The sequence below is a fragment of the Selaginella moellendorffii genome, unplaced genomic scaffold (genome assembly GCF_000143415.4).
Source record: "Selaginella moellendorffii unplaced genomic scaffold, v1.0 SELMOscaffold_84, whole genome shotgun sequence".
Taxonomy (NCBI): Eukaryota; Viridiplantae; Streptophyta; class Lycopodiopsida; order Selaginellales; family Selaginellaceae; genus Selaginella; species Selaginella moellendorffii.
The window spans coordinates 803,942-823,604 of NW_003314345.1; the positions used below are offsets into that span (position 1 = coordinate 803,942).

General features: G+C 46.4%; 6 protein-coding genes and 1 long non-coding RNA gene across 10 annotated transcripts; 3 read left to right on the forward strand and 4 right to left on the reverse strand.

Annotated features, from left to right (window-relative positions):
* Positions 1-42: 42 nt before the first annotated feature.
* Positions 43-556, forward strand: LOC112341501 (neurofilament heavy polypeptide-like). Of its 2 annotated transcripts, none has more exons than XM_024661711.1 (4): positions 43-153; positions 219-293; positions 340-472; positions 524-556. In XM_024661711.1, the coding sequence occupies exons 1-3, from the start codon at positions 75-77 to the stop codon at positions 453-455; spliced, it is 270 nt and encodes an 89-aa protein (XP_024517479.1). In that variant the 5' UTR covers positions 43-74; the 3' UTR covers positions 456-472; positions 524-556. The 2 variants fall into 2 exon arrangements, with proteins under 2 accessions (XP_024517479.1, XP_024517480.1); XM_024661712.1 differs by having other exon boundaries at positions 346-472.
* Positions 494-2,548, reverse strand: LOC112341497 (pentatricopeptide repeat-containing protein At4g02750-like). The gene has a single exon (XM_024661694.1). It carries the CDS (start codon positions 2,546-2,548, stop codon positions 494-496), a length of 2,055 nt encoding a protein of 684 aa, XP_024517462.1.
* A 478-nt stretch (positions 2,549-3,026) lies between these two features.
* LOC9651886 lies at positions 3,027-5,699 on the forward strand. The gene is made up of 8 exons (XM_024661695.1): positions 3,027-3,226; positions 3,815-4,053; positions 4,329-4,704; positions 4,753-4,814; positions 4,863-5,079; positions 5,178-5,249; positions 5,318-5,422; positions 5,483-5,699. Exons 1-8 carry the CDS (start codon positions 3,071-3,073, stop codon positions 5,663-5,665), a joined length of 1,410 nt encoding a protein of 469 aa, XP_024517463.1. The 5' UTR covers positions 3,027-3,070; the 3' UTR covers positions 5,666-5,699.
* A 1,533-nt stretch (positions 5,700-7,232) lies between these two features.
* LOC9651887 (ultraviolet-B receptor UVR8) lies at positions 7,233-8,624 on the reverse strand. Of its 2 annotated transcripts, none has more exons than XM_024661697.1 (6): positions 8,491-8,624; positions 8,095-8,435; positions 7,934-8,052; positions 7,827-7,837; positions 7,610-7,766; positions 7,233-7,549 (listed from the first exon to the last, which is right to left on the reverse strand). In XM_024661697.1, the coding sequence occupies exons 2-6, from the start codon at positions 8,192-8,194 to the stop codon at positions 7,433-7,435; spliced, it is 504 nt and encodes a 167-aa protein (XP_024517465.1). In that variant the 5' UTR covers positions 8,195-8,435; positions 8,491-8,624; the 3' UTR covers positions 7,233-7,432. The 2 variants fall into 2 exon arrangements, with proteins under 2 accessions (XP_024517465.1, XP_024517466.1); XM_024661698.1 differs by having other exon boundaries at positions 8,095-8,242; positions 8,295-8,624.
* A 155-nt stretch (positions 8,625-8,779) lies between these two features.
* LOC112341498 lies at positions 8,780-9,568 on the forward strand. Its single transcript, XR_002990561.1, has 3 exons — positions 8,780-8,816; positions 8,878-8,959; positions 9,084-9,568. It is a non-coding gene; the product is annotated as an uncharacterized LOC112341498 (long non-coding RNA).
* Positions 9,569-13,194: 3,626 nt separating this feature from the next.
* On the reverse strand, positions 13,195-14,950 carry LOC9651949 (violaxanthin de-epoxidase, chloroplastic). Its single transcript, XM_002987835.2, has 4 exons — positions 14,343-14,950; positions 14,167-14,257; positions 13,691-14,085; positions 13,195-13,574 (listed from the first exon to the last, which is right to left on the reverse strand). Exons 1-4 carry the CDS (start codon positions 14,948-14,950, stop codon positions 13,271-13,273), a joined length of 1,398 nt encoding a protein of 465 aa, XP_002987881.2. The 3' UTR covers positions 13,195-13,270.
* A 71-nt stretch (positions 14,951-15,021) lies between these two features.
* Positions 15,022-16,230, reverse strand: LOC9651950 (beta-carotene hydroxylase 2, chloroplastic). 2 transcript variants are annotated; one of them, XM_024661696.1, is made up of 7 exons: positions 15,933-16,230; positions 15,806-15,871; positions 15,676-15,747; positions 15,486-15,620; positions 15,330-15,437; positions 15,209-15,265; positions 15,022-15,158 (listed from the first exon to the last, which is right to left on the reverse strand). In XM_024661696.1, the coding sequence occupies exons 1-7, from the start codon at positions 16,206-16,208 to the stop codon at positions 15,090-15,092; spliced, it is 783 nt and encodes a 260-aa protein (XP_024517464.1). In that variant the 5' UTR covers positions 16,209-16,230; the 3' UTR covers positions 15,022-15,089. The 2 variants fall into 2 exon arrangements, with proteins under 2 accessions (XP_024517464.1, XP_002987882.2); XM_002987836.2 differs by having other exon boundaries at positions 15,312-15,437.
* Positions 16,231-19,663: the final 3,433 nt, after the last annotated feature.

Genomic DNA, 19,663 nt, shown 5'->3' on the forward strand with positions numbered 1-19,663 from the left:
AAGGCATTGTCTCGTAGTATAAAAACTTCTTTTTTTGAAACTGTTGCGAGTGGAGTCGAGACACTCTTTGCGCGATGGTGACGATAATTCACACGAAGACGAAGGCGGAGGTTCGCGAGGAGGAGAGGAGAGCGAGAGAGGCAGCGAAGCAAGGTTGGTGGCAGCCGCATTCTTGTTTTTCTCTGCGAATTTAGCTCTAAATCTTCTTTCTTTCGCAGGGGCCGGAACAAGCACGAAAACTCCGGAAAAGACAAGCACGAGAACTCCGGAAGCGGCGCCAAGAAAGCCTGAAGGTGAGTTCGAGGAACGAGAGACCGAAGTTACGTTGTTCCTTTCCAGCTGCAGAGCCAAAAGATGAAAACACGAAGAAGAAGCTGGAAGAGGATGAGCTCCAAGACGTAAAGAAGAAGCGCAGAAAGAGCCTGGAATCAGGGGAGTCGAGTAACCCAGCTTAAGCTTCTTCTCTACGGAGGTCAAAACCTTTTTTTTTCTTTCAAAACTTGTGTTCTATGATGTTTGCCAGAGCTACGTAAGGCCCGGCGTTGCAATTCTCGTCGTTGATCGCCGATCGAGCAGCATGGGCTGCGAAGTCCGAGCGGCTGTGACGCCTACAAGCCCCCAGCAAATTCGCCCAGTCGTGGAAATCCGGCTCGAAAGGCATATGGGCGATGAGATCTCTCATGTCGCGAACGTATCCCGCTCGCCCAAGCATGTCGATCAAGCAGCCGTAGTGCTGCTTTGTTCTCGAGACCTGGTGATCGCCCAGCATCGAAACGAAGAAGTTGGAAGCCACTTTGACGTCGCCCGAGTGGCTCGAGCCGAGCAAAACGCAAGTGAAAGAGATTTGCTCCGGCTGGACGCCCTCCAGTTTCATGGCCTGGAAGTAGTTTAGCACATCGCTTGGATCCGCATTGTGAGCAAACACTCCGAGCATACAGTTCCACGAGACAAGATCTCGCTCGGGCATTCTAGTGAAGAAGTCTTGCGCGAGTTTGTAATGCCCGCACTGGGCATACACTGCAAGCATAGCGTTCCACGAGATTAAGTCGTGATCGGGCATTTGATCAAACGTTTCTTTTGCTTTAGAGATTTTTCTGTGTTGGCCATAGCCGGCTAGCAACGCGTTCCACGATCCGATCGCTCTTTCGGGCATAGAGTTAAAGATCTTCTCAGCATCTTCTATATGCCCGGCTTGGGTATATGCTGCTAGCATCGCGTTTCTTGAGATTACGTTCTTCTCTTGTATGGAATCAAAAAAGCATCTTGCATTTTCGAGTTGCCCCTTGTTTGCGTAAGCTGTGATCATCGCTGTGGCGGCTACGATGTCCGTATGGGGCATCTCACCGAAGATCTTTCTGGCATCTTCCAAGCGTCCCAGCTGCGAGCACACCGCTACCATTGTACTCCAAGAAATAAGATTCCTTCCGGGCATGGAATTAAAGAGTTCTCTCGCGTTTTCGAATCGACCGTTCTCAGCATATGCAACCAGCATTGCATTCCAGGAAATGACGTCACGATTGGGCATGGAATCAAAGACGAGCTTGGCTTCACGAAGATGCCCATTCTGCGAATATGCCGTGAGCATCGCGTTCCACGAGGCAGTGCTCCTGTCGGGCATGAGATCGAACAAGCGCCTTGCCTCGTGGATATTCCCTTCCTGGGCATATGCGGACAGCATCGCGGTCCAGGAGACGAGATTCCTATCCGGCATGCCGTCGAAGATTCTCCTTGCGATCTGGAGATGCCCAGCCTGAGAATATGCCGTCAGGAGCGTCGTCCACGAGACCAGGTTTCGCTCCGGCATTCGATCAAACAACGCTTGTGCCTCTTCCAGATGCCCGGTTTGGGTATATGCTGCAAGCATGGCGTTCCAGGAGATCAGATTCCGGTATCTTATTCCCGCAAACGCATATTCTGCACCACAGAGATTCCCTCCTTGGGCATATGCTCCCAGCATCGCGTTCCACGAGACGGCATCCCACTCAGGCATCGAGCGGAGAATCGCTTCCGCAGGTTTCAAATGCAGGTTATTCGCATATGCTGTGAGCATCAAGTTCCACGACACCATATCCATCTCGGGCATCGCATCGAAAACTCGTCTTGCTTGGATCAAGCTCCCGCTGCTGATCGTTGCAGTGAGAATCGCATTCCATGACACCACATCCCTGTCCGGCATTCGATCGAAGATTTGCTTCGCTCGATCAAGATCTCCGACACGAACATACGCCGCCAGTATCGAGTTCCAAGACACCACATCTCGATCGGGCATGGCATCAAACACCGCAGATGCCCACCGCAGATGCCCGTTCTGGGCATATGCTGCGATCAGGAGATTCCAGGTATATACATCCCGGGCTTCCATGGAATCAAACACCGCCCTTGCGAGCTCCACGCTGCCACACCGTCCGTACATCTGTATGAGAAGATTCGAGAGATATACTCCCTGGCTGGTGGTGGAATCGATCCACGGGCTGGCTGCGTCGTGGAGATTGAGCGCGTCAGCGAAGCTTTGACAGCGCTTGATACAGTCGCCCAGATTCGCGGGCATGTGCCGTTCGCCACGGTGTCACGCCGTAATATTCCGTCAAGACAGCTCACATCACGCGGGTGAGACGTGGCGCGCTCGTGCCTCTTGAGATCGACGACGCAGGGAGCTCCGCTGGTGCTATATAGCGTCTCTCCTGGGACGTGGTCTGTGTTCTCGCCCGAGCGCTGCCCTACTGGTTCTAGGATCTCTCTTCTCTCCGCGAAATTCTCGATCGATCTTCTAGCAATGCCGACGCTTCTCCAGCAATTGCCATTCCGAGTGAGGTCGACGATCAAGCGCGACGAGGATGCGAGCGACGCGCCCCCGATTGGAGGTCTCCTTCCCTCGATCTCTCGAAATCTCTACTCATTCTCTTCGCATTGCGCCTTGTTTCTTGGATAATCGCTGTCTTTCTTGGTGTTCTCTCCCTTTCCTGATCGATTCCGCCTTCTTTCTCGCAGAATCCATGGCGGAGAACATCTTCAAGGCGATGGAGAAGGCCATGATCGAAGAGGAGGAGGAAGGCCGGTGTCTTTCGATCGCATGCACAGAGATTTTGGATGTCGATCTTTATGTTCTTGGTTCTTTCTTGCGCAGAGAGGTACGAGCGGTACGGGAAGGAGAAGGAGCAGAAATTCAAGCTCCACGTCTCCTGGCTCGAGACATCCGAGAGCCACATCATCGCTGTCGAGCTGCCCGGTAGTAAAATCTCTCCCCTTGCGTTGCATCTCTATTCTCTCGGACATCGCTGACCCCCGCTGACATTCGCTGACCCTGGTCCACTAACTCTGACTCGTTGCTCGTTCTAACGATCGTTTTGCTGAATCGATGTAACCTTCTCTTTGTTGTCGCGAATGGGATTTCTAATCTTCCTCGTTTTCTTTCTTTATCTAGCGATCTAACCATTTCCATTCCTCTTGTTGTCGCGATCTTTGTTCTTTCTTTCGCTCGTTCTCTCCATTTTTCGAAATTCTTTTGTTCTTTGCTCGGCTCGCGAAATTCTTTTGTTCTTTGCTCGCCTCTTTCCACCAATCCAGATTGCTCGGCATTGTTTTGTTCTTCTCGTTTTCTTCTTCGGAATTCTTATTGTGATCCAACGATTTCCATTTCTCAGAGTTTTTGTCTTCCGGATAGATCGGTTGTTCTCTTCGAATTTCTCTTCCGCTGCTCGCTTTCCATCAATCTAGAGCGCGTGACTAACACTTCCATTCTTCGATGTAATTCCTCTTTCGTTGCGCTTTCGTTGCGCTTTCGTTGCTAATGGCTGGTTGGCTCTCTCGATCGCAGGAGTGGAAAAGTCGGGCATCAAGCTCCAGAAGATGGGCGATCAGGCGCTGCAACTCTCGGGCGAGCGCGAGGACGTGCTGCCGCTGCCCAAGGACGACGCCAAAGCCAAGTTCCGCCAGAAGGAGCTCCGCGCAGCCACCTTCTCGCGGGTCTTCAAGTTCCCGTCCAAGGTCAAGGAGATCAAGGCCACCTTCACAAACGGCATCCTCACCATCACCGTCCCCAAGGAGCACGACACCGTCATGACCATCGCCATCCAGTAGAACAAACAAGAACAAAATCTTATAGATCTCTCCTTCCCAATTCTCCTCTAGCTCGAGGCTGGCGCCATTTTTTTGCGCTGCCGAGAGAGATCTAGTTCTTTGCTGATCAATCAATCGATTCTATGTTAGCTTCCATCTACCCTGGGATCGATCGCCATCGATTTCCACGTGATCGATCGCTCGATCACTCCGCGTTTAGTTGTATCATTCCTCGCGCGTTTCTAGAGCTAATCATCACATTGTATTGTGATAATGGCTGTGATAATGGCTGCCGCGATAGCGCTAGAAAGACCATGGCCAGTGCTTTGCTTGCCCAAATCCTCTTCGCGAATTCGATGTAGCGCCAGCGATTGCTCCGGTGGAGGGGCTGGACGAAAGAGAAGAGATCTCCTGCTGGCGTCGGGAATTCTCACTACCCAGATCGTTGGCGGCGCCGCTAGAGCGATCGAGGCGGGTAGCGCGGCGGGCATCAGGGCGCTCGTCCAGGAAGCCCAGGAGGAATGGGGACGAGGGTTGGATCCAGAAAACCCTGATCGCGCAACGAGCTTGGATCGCGCGTGCCGGATTTTCGACCGCATTGTCGCCATGGATCCCGCCAGGACCGCGTGGCTAGAAGGGCGAGGCCAGGTAAGATTCTTTCTTGGAAGATCGATTCGAGCTTCTTCTCTCGCGCAGGTTCGTGTGGATGCCAAGCGATTCGAGGAAGCGGTGGCCGATTTCGATGAAGCGATTCGCAGGTACTGAGGATTTTTTTTCTTTGTGATCTTAGAGGATTCGTGGCTTAGGCAGCCAGGGAACTATCGAGCTTACTCCGGACGAGCGCTGGCTTTCGAAGGGCTGGCGCAGTGGAGCAACGCGGTCGCGGATTACACGGAAGCTTTGCAACGAGGAAGAGCCGCGACTGGGTATCGGGATCCATACGTGATGAACAGCCGAGGGAATGCTCTCGCTTCGCTTGGGCGGTACAAGGAGGCACTGCGCGACTACTCGGCAAGCTTTGACGTGAGAGCATCGATCGATCATAAAACTCTTCGTTTTGCTTGCTCGAGAGCTGCTCGATCTTTCTAAAGTTTAGAGTTATATGTGTATGATCTTGGCAGGCTTTCCAGGATGCAAGGGAGCTGGACGGGGCCATCTACGCGAAAGCCAACGCTGCTCTCATGCGTATCCAGGTAATTTGGCTTCCATCTCCCACCGATCGATCATCGAGAAACTCTAACTTTGAGAATGTTTCAATCAGGTTGGCGATGAAGCAAATGGACTCAAAGAGTTGCTAGCAGTGGCACGAAGAGCTCCCGGAAGCATCGACATGCGAGCGGCACTCGCGGCCGTGTACTGGTCCATGGTGAGAGCTTCGATCTCCAGGATCTCATTTCATCGCTACCATCTTTTCGAAACTTCACAGGGCCGAGCCAACGAAGCCGAGGACGAGTGGGAGTTTGCCTGCGAGAAGATAAACTCGGGCAGGCTCTTCGACGGCTGCGAGCGCTACAAAGACACGGACTGGCTCAAGAGGATCCGGCGATGGCCCCCGGTTATGATCCAACACATGGACGATTTCTTGCGAGTCCGTAAATCTCCAAGGTGACCACCACCATGCCCGGATCATCCATTTTTATTTCTCGATCGCGGCCACAAGTTACGGAGAAAACCAGCTCTTACACTTCAGTGTTCGAAGCCCAGACAGGGATCTGCTCGTCACTTCTATACAAGACCAAGTTCCTATCATCCTGGAGCGCCAGAATCGACGACACGAGCTTGTAGCCGGAGACAAAGGTGTTGGTCGCCCAAAAGCAGACCTCGTCATTGTCGATCACTAGATTCCCATCCTGCTGGACCAGCAGGAAGCAGCCGCTTCCCTTGTCACTGGTCGGGGAGGCCCAGATCCTGTCGGCTCCAGCGTAGAGCACGGCCTCGCAGCTTCGCTCCATGGCGAGCCTGTATAGTCCGTTTGGAGACGAGAGAGCTTGGGTGGCGAGAAGCTTGGAGTATAAGCGCGGCCTTGGGCCGCTCTGGATCATACTGCCGTAAGGAAAGCAGGTGTAGGGGAAGGAATCGATGCGCTGCAAGGGGGGAATGCTGCTGCTGCTGCTGCTGCCTGGATCCAGCGATTCCTCGACGGCGTACTCCATGCCGAATCGCCCGTCGATGGCAGTGATGAAGCTGTAGCCCCAGGCGAAGAGGGAATTGGCGACGGCGTCGTGGAGGTCGCGGAAGGCGCTGATGAGCATGAAGCCGGGCATGGTGTTGTCGGCGGCGGGCGTGGCGTGGCAGTCGCTGGTGAAGAACCAGAGGCGGAGGAAGACGCGGTGGCCGTCGACGGTGATGGTGTCGGAGAAGGAGCGCGGGGCGTGGGGCGTGTAGGGGATGTTGCTGACGAGCGTGGCCAGGGCGCTGCTCACCAGGACGCGGGAGTTGCTGGCGATTGCGCGGGGGATGCCGCGATCGAAGATCTCCGGGTAGCCGGCGCTGCCATCCAGGAGCAGCGCGAGGAGGACGACGAGTACGAGGAGGGATGTGCACGCTGGGATTGGCAGTGCTGCCATGGACAGCAAACTTTTGGATTCCTTCCATAGCTTTTTAACTTGGACAGACTGAATTATTTGAGCGGAACATTTTTGCAAAATGAATATTCCTTGGTGTTCTAACTTTTTGCAATAATTATAGACTTTACTTTATGAAATATATAATTGTTAAATGAAATTTAAAAAAAAAACATGATTTTTATAAAGTATAATAACTTATCATTGCCGGTGCTTTTAAATAAAGATCCACTCGGCATGCAGAGAAGATGATTTATTTTCTCCTGATGGTAGTTCATGCTTACTCATTAAATTCCTGTATTTGAAAGACATGGTTAAGAACTTAGGCGAGGAAAGTACACTTTCCAAACTATGCAATAACCTTGTTTCCTGTTTCAAACGCAAACAAATTGAAGGCCCAGGTAGAAGAAAAGCTCACTTCAAACAAAATATGGAGGCAAGGAAATTTTAACGCCCGCAATCCTGCTCCGTGTTTATCAATTCTATGCATCTTCTTTTCATCTCCTTGTAGGCTGTGAAACAAAACGTAACGTTTGCAGCTGAAAGTACTTGAAGCTTACTCAATCAGTGTCGACGATTGCTTTGTCATCGCAGTCAAACGCTACAATCGTATGCTCTCCGGCTGTTGGAACTTATTTGCGACAAGTTTAGTAACAATGGTGTGAGCAACACGATCAAACTGAAAGGGAAATATGGTTCAAATGACCATAGGCATTGCTGAGTTCTTTTAGTCACCTCCCTCCAGGCAAAACTTGTCCTTGCTCATTGCTCATTGTCACCCCACGCATAAACGTCACCTTATGATGTTAAGGCTACAGCATGACGAGCTCCCGCACTTGCCTGGACAATATTGTCATTTTCAAGCGCGCAAACCAGCTTTGAAACAAGGATGTTATCTTGAGTGTCTGACCCCAGTGACCATGCCCCAACTATAGCAAGCAAACTCGTAAGCTCATCCTAGTTCATGTATGCAAAACAGTAAAACTCACTGAAAAACGCTGGCCATCTGAATCAATGGCCATGGTATAGTCCGCACCACAGAGAACCTGAGTGAGCAGGCGATCACTGAGAGCCGTGACGGGCACCGGCTGCAAATGCTTCTCAACGCTTCCACAGCCAATCTGCCCATACTTTCCTCGTCCCCAGCTAAAGAGCGGCAAACTTCTCAAACTTGTTGCCTCGATGAAGTTCCTGAGTACAACATACCTGACCCTCAACTGTCAAAGCGCAGTTGTGATTGTCACCGTAGGCGATTAGCAATGCTGCATATCCATGGCATTCTAGTTTTCTGTCTAGCTAACACAGACAAATACCTGGACGATTCCCAAGCCCCAAAGGCTGTCAACAATAACCGGCGCGCCGAAGCTTTCCGTGGCTCCGTGACCGAGAGCACCAAACATGCCTTGTCCGAATGAGTAAACGTCCCCGCTGCCTGCACAGAAGTATAAATCTCATCAACCTTGAGCCATTTTACCTGTGAGAGCGAGTGTTCGGCCAGAACCACAAGCAACACGGACAAACAGGAGTTCGCGAGATGAAGCGAGGCAGCGGGCTGTTAAAAACGCCAGCCGCATGGAGCTGGCCAAACTCTCCACATCCCCAGGAAACTAGCGAGCCAGTGTCTGAAACTCAAAGTTTAAGCTAGAAGGAACTCGAGGGAAAAACAAAAGATACCAGTCACAGCGACAGTGTGACCGTGAGAAACAAGTGAAGTATCTAGCGTTGAACCTCTCACAGGAGAGAATTCACACCCGGAAGATTTCGTTCCAAGCCGTCCGGAATCGTTCGAGCCAGTTGTGTAGAGTTCCCCTTCGTCTAGAAACAAAGAAACAAAAAAAAAAGGAGGATCGCCCGAATCACTCATTCTCACCTGTTAGAAATGCCGTGTGATAATCACTGGGCGCAATGTGTACCACGTCCTTGTGAGCGAGGCTGCTGGTCCAAACGAAAGTGCTGCACTCGATGATCTTAGTGACAGTGGGCGACGCGCCAGAGAACAAAATATTAGGGTTTATAAGGACATGGACTGGGGGAGTTTTGCGCTTGTCCAAGAAAGGGGTGAATACACAGGTCTCGGAGCATTCCTTAGATTAGATGGTTTACACGGTTGTAACGATTGATTGCATTGGGAACTAGGACCAAATGCCTCAACGCAGCCTGCCATGCCGAAGTGAGCGCTAGAAGAACATTGCTCAAGTAAGTTATCCCGTTGTTCCTCATATATATTGCAGGCGTTCCTACGGGTTTTTTTTGGTAGATGAGGGGCAAGATTCCCGAGTTTTTCAAGAGGGATGATAATGGCAAACTGCGCATGCATCTCTACATCAGCCAGTCACCTTGTAAGTCTTACTATCTCTTTGATCATCCACTCTCTCTTTGACCATCTGGTTCTTCCACTCTATCTCTTTGATCATCCGGTTCTTCCATACTATCTTTGATCATCCGGTTCTTTCTACTTGATAGTGGAGACGCATGCATCTTAGGAGTTGATCCTGGGGCCGGAGAAGACGATCACAGTGTTTTTTGCTGCACGACGGTGGCAAAGCTGGTGTCTACACAAGTTCACTCGGAACAAAGCCTGCAGACAATGGCCATGCTTAGGCGAAAGCCTGGCCGGGGAGATGCCACTTTCTCTAGGAGTTGTAGCGACAAGATCGCAAGATGGAACGTTTTGGGAGTTCACTCCTGGATCAAACACTGTATGTAGGAGCTCTCTTGTCCTTGTTCCTCAACGAACCAGGATACATCTCGACGGTTACTGTTGCTAGGAGCACGAAAGCATCGTGTGCTCAGTGGCACGGAATCTAGAAGCTCCTTACAGACTCAACCAGGTAAGACTTTGTGAAATGCTTTTGTAATCCTCGTATGCAGCCAGTGATTTGGCTCGCACCAACACCTCCGGAGGATTACATGCTCTATCCAAGTGGATTGCCTGCGGGTTTGGCTTTCACTCCGAGGCAGCATATGTGATGCTATCGTTCCCTGTTAGATATTCGATCAGCTGGGACTCGTCCGGCCCCACTAGGTTGTGATTAGAACAACGGGAAGGAAGCAAGGCACTGCGGGCAAAGGAGCGTTGTTGCTAGCTACAGAATCAAAGCTCAACAGGTTAGACAAAGAAGAAGATCACTCCATACTGAAAAACTTTCGTTTTTCTTCCTCAGGAAGTCACTGGGGAGATCATTTAGACACCTGTTGACGCATTTCTTCCCTGGCTAGCAACTACTTGGAGTGCAAAGTAAAGCATCTTAGTCTTCTGACTCACAGCTTCTTAACTTTCTCTTTCTTTTTTATTTTCTTGAAAGAGATTCTTTTAGATGGCTAAGTTGTTTTAGCTTTGTGACAGTTAGATGAGACACAATGCCTCCATCAGCCTTGTAGATAAGTTATTTATCTTCCATCAAGCTGGAAAAACCTCGTCATCTAAGACTATTGGATCGCTTGAAGCCACCATCACGGGGAACTTGGATCACTGTCACAACCTTGGAATTCTTGAAACTGCCCAGATATTCTTCTGGCAGCTCACATGGCGGAATAAAATCTTGTCATTGCTCACTCGCCAGCTGGAGTGCCTCCCATGACTTCTTGCCACATTCGTATATCCGCCCGATATACAACGATTTGGCCCTGTTGGCTTTGTAGATCCGGTTGGACCCTTGCAATGTCCGCCACTTCCTGGGAATGATCTTGTGTTGAGTCGCTCCTATCACTCGAGCTCACAACCATCTTGTTGCGATCGACAACGAGGGTCATATGGTCTCCAGTGATGGGAGAGGATCCAATAGATCCTCCACCAGATTGTATACCTTGGTGTCTGGTTCCTTGCTCTTATGGTTGCCACCCCCGACGTAGAGCTGACCATCCATAGCTCCGGACACAGTCAAGGATACAGCATTGGTGCCATGGCGCTCCATCAATTTGCATGTGAGTCAAAGATGCTAACTGATTTCCCAATGCCCCAGGAGAAGTTTAACAGTGATTCCTCTGCACAGGGCTTGGACTTGTCGTCATGACGCATAGAATTTAGGAGCAGCCTTGCTGTTTAATATAAAGAGAGTGGTTATCAAATTTGGGCATGCTTCAAAACCCTTCCAAAAAATATTCTCCCACTTGAGAAAGTGAAGCCATCACTTTCCTTATCTCTTAGCTCAGCAACAGCGATGTCATTATTTTACCTTTTTCCCTCTGGATGAGATCTCTTTCTCTTTTTCTTTTTTCAACCACTAGTTTGTTGGTACAGCATATATAAAATATCCAAAATTGTCCATTTGAAAACCGCAGATCTTTCGTGGTTGCTAGAATATATATTCACTCTGAGCCAAAAGCATCCACTTGTTTATAATAGTTCCACTTCAACTCATTTGTTGTCATGCTACTGTTCTTTGCTCTCTTTATATTTTTTTATTTTGTTTCCAATGGATGAAGATCAGATTAATACACATTTCTTCTTTCTCTTTTTCTTTTTGCACACAGTAACTGAACCACTAGTTTGTTGGTTGGGTCACATTACAGCATATATAAGATACTCAAAATTATCCATGTACTTTTCGTTAGGAATCTTTCTTGATTGAGTCCCCATAGTTGCTAGAATGTATATTCACTCTAAGCTATCCACTCATTTATAATAGATCCACTTGAACTCATTTGTTTCTTACTATATTCTACTGTTTTTTACTCTCTGTCACTATCAAACCACGGGATTCAAGCTTAACTAGCATTTAGAACACCCAAATTAGATTAGATTAGTTATCATTTTTCTTCTTTTCTTTTATCTTTATGCAAAGTGTTTTTGGCTACAATCTTCATTAGAACAATGTCTTGCTCATATGTTTTATTATTCTTGCAAACAATTGTCATAATGTCTTGAGTTTAGGCTTCTTAAGGAATTATTCAACTTAATTCTATTCAAACCTAAAGAATATATCTAAATTTATTTACAATTTATCACACTTCCTTATAAGTTTAGACCTTCGTGAACAAAAGTTAAAAATTATAACTTTCCCATTTGACACCCTATCTCTCAAGTTTGTCAATTTTTTGACAATATTGCTAAAAATGCTAGTGAAGTAAGTCTCTCAAACTATCCATGTTATATAACATTTTTTATTCATTACATTTAACTTAATGCCAAAATTATTCTCTATATAATGTCAGTTTATCTTCAAGAGAAGGGAAGACAATAACAGACTACTAATAAAAACAAAAGAAAAAAATAAGAATGATTAACTATAAAACATTTAACACTTTTAACTTATTAGTATGAAGTATTTAGAAACTAATATAATCCAACCGCAAACTAATCTAGAAGATGAGTTAATGTTAATTTTAGATGCCATATGGCAAGTCTTGGATTCAAATCCTATGAGCACACTTATGAGATTTGAATTGCATGGTAGACAATAGTGGCAAAATATACTTTAGTAAATATAGAAGATAGTGACATTCCCCTCTTTAATGATAAGCATCAAGTGGTAACTAAAAAGGTGTTAAACTTGAGTTGAGGGGATATGACCAATGGAAATCCACAAGCATGAGTAAGATAAGAATATGATCACTAAGAAAATCTCAAGTTAGTCAATTAAATAATAAAGTTTGTAGTATTAATATTGATGTCAACCACCTCAAACTTCAGCTTATTAGCAATGATCTTAGGAGGATATGGTGGTGGAATATAAGTAGGATTAAAAAGCTTATGATACAATTTTAATAAAAAAACATAGAACACTAAATGAAATGGAGGAAGGTTGAGTTGGTAAGAATCTCAAAAGCATGAGAGAGCACAGAAAAAAGGATATAAATATTAATAATTCTGCTTGTTATACAAACATATGGTTTTTCAATAATAACAAAGAAGCTAAACTTGAAATTCATCTGAGAAAAAGGATTAAATTAATGAAAACAATTTACAATATAGCAATTAGTAATTTAGGCATAAAAAAAAGTGATGATGAACTTCCATGTGAAGATAATCTAAGACACAACTATGCAATTTAAAGGTTTTTTTTATCCAGTCTTACAGCTATCATAATAATTAAATCATTGGTAAAACCAAAAGTTGGAGAAAGTGAATATGAACAATGAAAATAAAGCAAAATAATTTTTAAAAAGCTTGGGAAATAGATAATAATGTGAAAAGAGCAAGATGAAGAAGATGTTTTGATGGAGGAACTCTTTAGAGCTGATCAAAAGGAAGGTCATGTTATAAAAAGATCCAATAAGAAGTGTAAAAAGGACAATGCCAAATTTTTTTATGATAATGTCATTTGACAAAGAGTGATAAAGAATATAATTTGCATCCATTGCATTGTTGGTGCAACATGAGAAAAAACATGTTTATATATTGTCCATAGGTGTGTGGTTCTTTCATTTTCTTTGAATCTGAAATAAAGTGTATATCATGAGGTGGGATGCACAGAAGTCTTACGAAAGTTTCCATGGCCAGCCAGTTGGTTTGTTCTTACTAAAGTAGAGAGATATGTTATAAAAGTTGCTTGGTTTTTTAAATTACAACCAGTTCCAAGAAAATTCTCCCTGGAACTTATGTCTGATATAGCGTAGTACATAGGGCTACATGGATTCTTTCTCATATTTATTTATTACATGTTTTAAATCTTTTATGTTTCTCGTAGAAACACACAGAGGATAAATGACTAGCTAGAACTATTATTACGGTTTATAGCAATAGCTCTCTCTCCTTCGAACAATCTCTTGTGGACTCTAGCAAACACAGATGGCTGCGGACCGCAACTGTTGTCAGTTGTCTTGAAGTTGTCAAAATCCAAGCCGACTTTAGCAGCAGCAAGCCGCAGCTCGGGGAAAATGGACTTGGGGAGGCTTGAACTCCGTGTGTAGACGACAGCTCCACCATATCCGTCCCATGCATCGTTGGACCCATTGTAGTACACGAACATGTAGTCGTCAGGTTGCTTGTTGAGCCGGGCGGAAACGATGAACCTACGGAAGAGCCACCAATCAATCCGTCAATTGCTCATTCAGAATCCGCAGCTATGCTGTCAATCGCGCACCGGACCTATGCACACGGAAGCTTTGGAAGATTGCGAAACACTCACCAATCGTCTTTGTAATTGAGGTACTCGTTATCATGATTGGAGAGGACACCCGGGCGTTTGGGATTACTCTGCACGAAATTTTGTATTGCGTTGCGTGTGATGAAGCCGCCGTCGGGGGTGGTCACCCTCCACGTCAGTTTTCCGGTGAGCTTGTGGGGACTGGCCGAGAACTCATGAACTTGGCAATCGTAGAGATCGAACAGGGGGTTGAGACCGCTGGTAATATACCATGTGCCTGTGAAGTCTTGCGTGTTGAACTTTTCCACCAGAGCGCAGTCTGGAGGTACCGGGTAGGAGCCGTCGTTGGCACTTTGAGGGATGCACTTTTTTTTGCTCAGGAGGCATGTGTTGAATTCCTCTACGACCTTGTTCTGGAAAATGTCTCCGCATCTGACCTATATTCCGGTACAAAACGAGAGAACAGAAACATAGTGAGAAACTTGATCCGAGGAAACCTGTATAAAATCAAATAATACTTGGCAATTCAAGTCCCCTGGACTGCAAGTTTCCAGACAAACTAAATTGGCAGCGCATGAAGGATCTCCCACGCATCGAACCAGCTCGGATCTGAAGAACATGCACAACTATGAGATCAGGTGGATTCAAAATAAACAATGAAACCCAACAAATGAGAAGTGGAACACAACAGCACCTGCATCCACTCAGAAGACATTTCCATGTTTTTTGAGCAGTCTCGATGTCCAGAGCTCCAGCACGGTTTGCTGGGTGCAAGAGCAAACATGCCCCCAGGAGCAAGCCCCATGCATTGACTTTGAATCCCGGTCCGGTACTTGTCGTTGTTACATTCTTCACACTTCGGACAAGCGGGGGCGGAGCCGTGGTACTGGCAATCATCTGCTCGTTCTTCTTCCCGCATAGCAGGTTACTACTCTTCACATTCGGCCCAATACTTGTTGTTGCTACTCTTCGAACAAGCCAGTGCGGAGGCGTTGTAGTGGCAAACATCTGCTCCTTCTTCTCCCCCTTCCAGCCGCAGCTACTCAAGTTGTAAGCGACCGCCTTGCAGTGATACATTTCAGGAAGCCTCCGCACAGGACCGACCTGAGATGGACGTGCGCGGGGTGCTCTTCCTTCCTCCTTCCACAGGGGTACAAAGTCCGTGTACGCAGCTGGTTTGGTCCGAGCTGCGTACAAGCCTTGCTGTGTACGTTTCTCGGACAAAGTCTTTTTCTCGATATGACATTTGGGTCCTGTGGGCCATTTTAAAAGCCTGGGACATTCCACCCGCCAAGATTCCATGTGATTCAAAAAACGCACGTTTTCTAAAGGTACGATAGTTTGAAGACCTGGTGTCAGCTTTATAGGGCCGATTTGCAGTCGCTTTTTTTAATAAATAATAGTAGTAAAAAATCTTTTTCGTGGTGCTACAATCAATCTATTATTTTTTAAGCTGACGACTTGACACCAGCTTCTCCAGCTCCACTTCTCCACCCACCGCTTCCAGTTCCTATCAGGGCAACGAATCCGTCAAAAATTTCGTTTCCATCTCTCACTCACCTTTAGCCCCAGGAACAAACCGTACGGAACGCCATCAAACAGATTGGCATGGTGAATCTGAGGTTTGATGCTGAATCTAGAGCTGAATGATTTATGGACAAACCTGGTGAGCAGCTGCTACCTTCTGGAAGTATGGCACATCGGCCAGTGGGCCAACTGGAAACCTTTGGTGCACCAGGCCGTCGTGAACAAACATGTAGGCCATCCCGAAGATGGTGATGCCCAGGCCCTGGAATGCAATATTTTCAAAGCTACAAGAAATACTTCTATTACTTACTGCTCCAAAGCACAGACCAGGAAGGAGTCCTTCGTGGGAGAATCCGTAAGACATGAGAGCTATAGCAGGGACTGCGTTCACAATGGCAAAAACGTCGTTGAGCTCGAATGGACCTTGGCGAGGAACATGATGAGACTGTTGTAGAGAGACTTGTGGCAATTAACTGTCGGAAAATTTGTGTGTGCGTTACCTTGTGCATGCTCCACAAGCAAGAGTGCCATAGCGCTTTGTGTGCCCATCTAGCCCAAAACTCCATGCCCACCTGAGATTCGAGAAACAGAATAAAATCAATCTTGAACAGCAGCTTTGAACATACTCACAGCTGCGCCTAATGCCAAAGACACGGTACCAAGGATTTCCAGAGCAGGCAATTCACTGCTGCCTTTCTGAACATAGTTAAAGATTTCTCTTTTGTGATCAAGCCTATGTGTGTCAAAGTTCACATACCTCCTGCATTTGCCACACGAATCTGTAACACGCAGCTCCAATGCTGAGACCGCCGATCAATGTGCTTGAGGCAACAGCAGCGAACAAATATGTTGTGCGCGCTGCTTTCTTCTTCTTTGTTGCATCTTGCTTCTTGCAAGTACGAGATTGCCCATCCTCCGACATTGACGCACCCAATACAATCGCTTTCAACTTCGGCCTTCTCAGAGATTTGCGCAATGGCGGCAAAGAAAGGAGCCCGCGAAGATTGAACGACGAACAAGGCACTAGCGCCATCGAAGCTGCCAATTCAGATAAACCTAGCGTTCCGTACAAGACTAGAGAACAGTATCCTGGACTCAACACGTGAGTTGCGAATCTCAGGAACTGTAGCAGCAATTTGAAAAAAAAAAGAAGAATGAGAATTTATCTCTGAGTTACAGATGTGTACATGTTCCAATATAGACAAATGCAAATTGAACAAGCAGAAAGCAAGAAGAGGTTGGACTCCACATGGCCAAAGAAGTCCAGCAGCAGATTGTGTGGAGCAAGGAGCTTCTTAACAACTCACAATACACTTGCATTTTTGCATTCATCAATTTCATGGTTCAAAATAGCACAATAGAAAAATTGCTGGAGCTTGATGCCGTAAGCTTTGTGACCTCATGAAATGACAATTAGTGGAGCTTGGAAGCGTGCATTTCATCGCATTTGCATGGTAGTGTGGGTGAAATTCACGCTCGTCCAATCCTTCCACCATCTCCCATCACCATTGCTCCATCGCTCCATCACTTTTTTAGCTGTGGTTTGTAGTTGCGCTGGTTGAGGGGTGGTCTAAACTCTCTGCAGCTTGGCAATGTTGTCCACCGCCACCTGGAACAGCTATATCGATCTCCCAGGTGCTCGTGGGAGAATTATCGATAGCCTTGTGATGAGCTCCTGAGGTGGAGTGACATAGCTGTCCAATGGCGGTGTCGTGTAGTTTAAGCTGGCTGTGCTAGTGGCGCTGGTTGTGGTAGTGCAGTAGCACTGGAGATCGATATATCGATACTCATGCTCTTTCTTTTTCAGACTGTCAGGATACTTCCAGATTAAAATGAGAATCCAGGACTGATTGGATGACGCGCTTGTATGAATCTCCCCTCCAACTTTTTCTGGAGCACTTCGAAAGGTGGTGGTGTTGTATTCTCATTGAATTGTGCCAGCCAATGTAAAGTGCCATTAGTTACACTAGAGAAGAAGCAGCCTGGCAATAATACTTCGTCTCTGCCATGGCCACCGATTCTTCCGGCTAGTGGTTCCACTGCCAGACACTCCAGCACTCGTTCACCTCTCCAGAAAACTAGCCACAGAAGAATTCTCCATCATGACCATCAACATCGAGAGCATCCATAGGAGGAAGTGCCCCACATCCAGCTGAAGTCCATTCCATTCTCTTCGTCCATTCTGAATAGGCTCGACACTCAAGCCTTAAGAACTGTAGATCAAGTTTCTAGTTCTCTTAGTCATGCAAAGAGAGCTGTTGGGAGCTTTGCCACTGGTGAGAGCGAGATATTCCTTGAATATCCCAAGATCCTTGTCTAAAAACTCGCAGAGAATATAAGGCAAACATCATACCCCCAACAAATGGTGAACACGACCTAACACATGCTTTTTGATTGGAGATTGTTGTTCCACTATGGGCTTTGAGCGCTCTTTCCTCACTCATCTCTGAGTGGAATTCCTTTGTTTTGCTTCGGAAAGTTTATGGTCTCCTCTTTCCAACAAGGTATGGTGCTAGCTTAGTTGTGGAGTGATCTTAGAGATATTTATATTTTTCTGTTGTGGTGCACATTTATTATGTCCTTGGAGCATGCTTTTTAGCTGGAGAATTCCTCAGTTTTTGAGCGGAGATCTAAGCCAACAGGAATCACCTTTCATCACAATTGAGCCATGGGTTGCCACAAGCAACTAATTTCCTTTTGTACACACTTGGAGCTTCACTCACTTGGATCTTGGGATATGGTGCATGGTTTATGGTAATATTTGGTTTGCTAGGAGCGTTTTGAGGACATCTATCACCACACTGAATACTGCTTCCATCCATGTTCAATCTTGTGAGTTTTAAAGATTTCTATTTTAGTTTTTACTTTGAGATGAGAGGCATTTTATTGTGGTTTGTCACGGTTTCTTAAATTTTTTGTGTGAATTTTTATGTTTAAGGTTTGGTCTTATAGTTTATACATTTCTTTTTTATTATTTTTTTATGTTTCTTTCTTGTTTTATATTTATTGAAGGAATTTGGTTTATATGAGAACATTTTTTTTTCATTTTTTTTTGTCATTTTCTGGTGAGTATGAGCATGTTTGAGTCCTTGAGTGGTTCTGAGTGATTTGTATTTCTTTTTCTGGATCCTGACTTTTACCCTGAAGCGGCATTTACAGGACACACAACTTGATGCCCATTCAAACTCTGGCTTAGAGCTCTACTCAGCTAGAGTGTTTTCTCCATAACATATTATTTTTAAGAAGTATTCACAACTCACAAAGGAACTTGAATTTCCTCTTGGCCCAGATATTGGTGAGGCTTCCTCCCTTGTGACACATCCCATTGACAGGCATTTATTGCTATTTGACAAACTTTTCAAGATGGAGCCTCTCGCTATCCATATCCTCTAGCGCTCCATGGAGATGCCATGGTTCACTTGTAGACAAGGTGTTGATGCTGAAGAACATGTTCAGCACTTTGCTATGTATATTGCACATAATCATATCAATGATGAGGATCTTGTTCACGAGCATTTATTACTTTCTCTTTGTGGGTGAGTGAGTGGGCAACTTCTCTCCTTCCTACAGAATGGCCAGACCTTGAGACAATGAACAGAAAGTTCCGCAAGAAGTTGTAATAAGAGGACTAACATTACTCAGAGCTTTTCTCTTTTCAGCAATGACACAATAAGAGTATGGCAGATTATGTCATCTGCTTCAAACATCACTGGAAGGCATGCCTTACTCAAAACCTCATAGAGGACAAGAAGCTAATCATCTCTGCTTTCATCCAAAGTCTCAAGCCAATGATCCAGCACAAAGTTGCAAAGCGACAACACACAGCATGCACTAATGCCTTTGATCATGCCAAGGAGTTGGAGCGTGAATGCCTCCAGGACTTGGTCGTCCCAGTCAGCACTGAGGATGATCCTCCACCAACTTGTGCCACAGCTTGTAGTGTGCCAGCTGTTTCAGTTGAGGAGAAACTCCCACCCATGATCGTGAAGGCACTTGACAAACTCGTGACTTACAAGCAACTGATCCAGCAGCAACAACAGCAACAAGACAAGTTTATAGAGGAGTTGAGGTCCCTCAAGCTCCAGTCTTAGGCCGCACAAGAGAGCAAGCCTTGTGAGCGATAATGGTGTATGCATTGCCAAATTTCGGCAGATAGCACCGATTGTTGCTGGACATTGCATCCAGAGCAGCAATCACTGAGGACACAGCATGTCCAGAAACAACCTCTTGCTGACAATAGCTCAGTTCCAAAGTTTCCTTTCTCATTGAGCACTTGAGGCATTCGTCAAGAGAAAGTTATCTTGACAATCTGGATTGCTGAAGAGGAGCATGCACGTATTTCTGTCACCAGGGCTCAGAGGAAGAAGCTCACTTCTGCAGAGGAGCTTGATGGTTCCTAGAAACCAGCCCAGGCCAAAGGAAAAGTTGCTGCTTACAAGATTCCCTTTCTTGAGGTATTTGCCACACCTGACACACCCTTGAAATGCA

Coding starts and splice junctions, on each gene's coding strand:
- LOC9651950 (XM_002987836.2), bottom strand. CDS start 16,208: ATGGCGCTAGTGCCTTGTTCGTCGTTCAATCTTCGCGGGCTCCTTTCT. Junction 15,266..15,311: donor AGGTAGCAGCTGCTCACCAG/GTTTGTCCATAA, acceptor ATCAAACCTCAG/ATTCACCATGCCAATCTGTT. Junction 15,159..15,208: donor GTTTGTTCCTGGGGCTAAAG/GTGAGTGAGAGA, acceptor TTGCCCTGATAG/GAACTGGAAGCGGTGGGTGG.
- LOC9651887 (XM_024661697.1), bottom strand. CDS start 8,194: ATGCGGCTGGCGTTTTTAACAGCCCGCTGCCTCGCTTCATCTCGCGAA. Junction 8,053..8,094: donor CCGAACACTCGCTCTCACAG/GTAAAATGGCTC, acceptor ACTTCTGTGCAG/GCAGCGGGGACGTTTACTCA. Junction 7,550..7,609: donor CAGATGGCCAGCGTTTTTCA/GTGAGTTTTACT, acceptor TGCTTGCTATAG/TTGGGGCATGGTCACTGGGG.
- LOC9651949 (XM_002987835.2), bottom strand. CDS start 14,950: ATGGAATCTTGGCGGGTGGAATGTCCCAGGCTTTTAAAATGGCCCACA. Junction 14,086..14,166: donor CAGGGGACTTGAATTGCCAA/GTATTATTTGAT, acceptor ACCGGAATATAG/GTCAGATGCGGAGACATTTT. Junction 13,575..13,690: donor CTCAATTACAAAGACGATTG/GTGAGTGTTTCG, acceptor GCTCTTCCGTAG/GTTCATCGTTTCCGCCCGGC.
- LOC9651886 (XM_024661695.1), top strand. CDS start 3,071: ATGCACAGAGATTTTGGATGTCGATCTTTATGTTCTTGGTTCTTTCTT. Junction 4,815..4,862: donor TTCGATGAAGCGATTCGCAG/GTACTGAGGATT, acceptor TTCGTGGCTTAG/GCAGCCAGGGAACTATCGAG. Junction 5,080..5,177: donor ACTACTCGGCAAGCTTTGAC/GTGAGAGCATCG, acceptor TGATCTTGGCAG/GCTTTCCAGGATGCAAGGGA.
- LOC112341501 (XM_024661711.1), top strand. CDS start 75: ATGGTGACGATAATTCACACGAAGACGAAGGCGGAGGTTCGCGAGGAG. Junction 154..218: donor GAGAGAGGCAGCGAAGCAAG/GTTGGTGGCAGC, acceptor TTTCTTTCGCAG/GGGCCGGAACAAGCACGAAA. Junction 294..339: donor GGCGCCAAGAAAGCCTGAAG/GTGAGTTCGAGG, acceptor GTTCCTTTCCAG/CTGCAGAGCCAAAAGATGAA.
- LOC112341497 (XM_024661694.1), bottom strand. CDS start 2,548: ATGCCCGCGAATCTGGGCGACTGTATCAAGCGCTGTCAAAGCTTCGCT.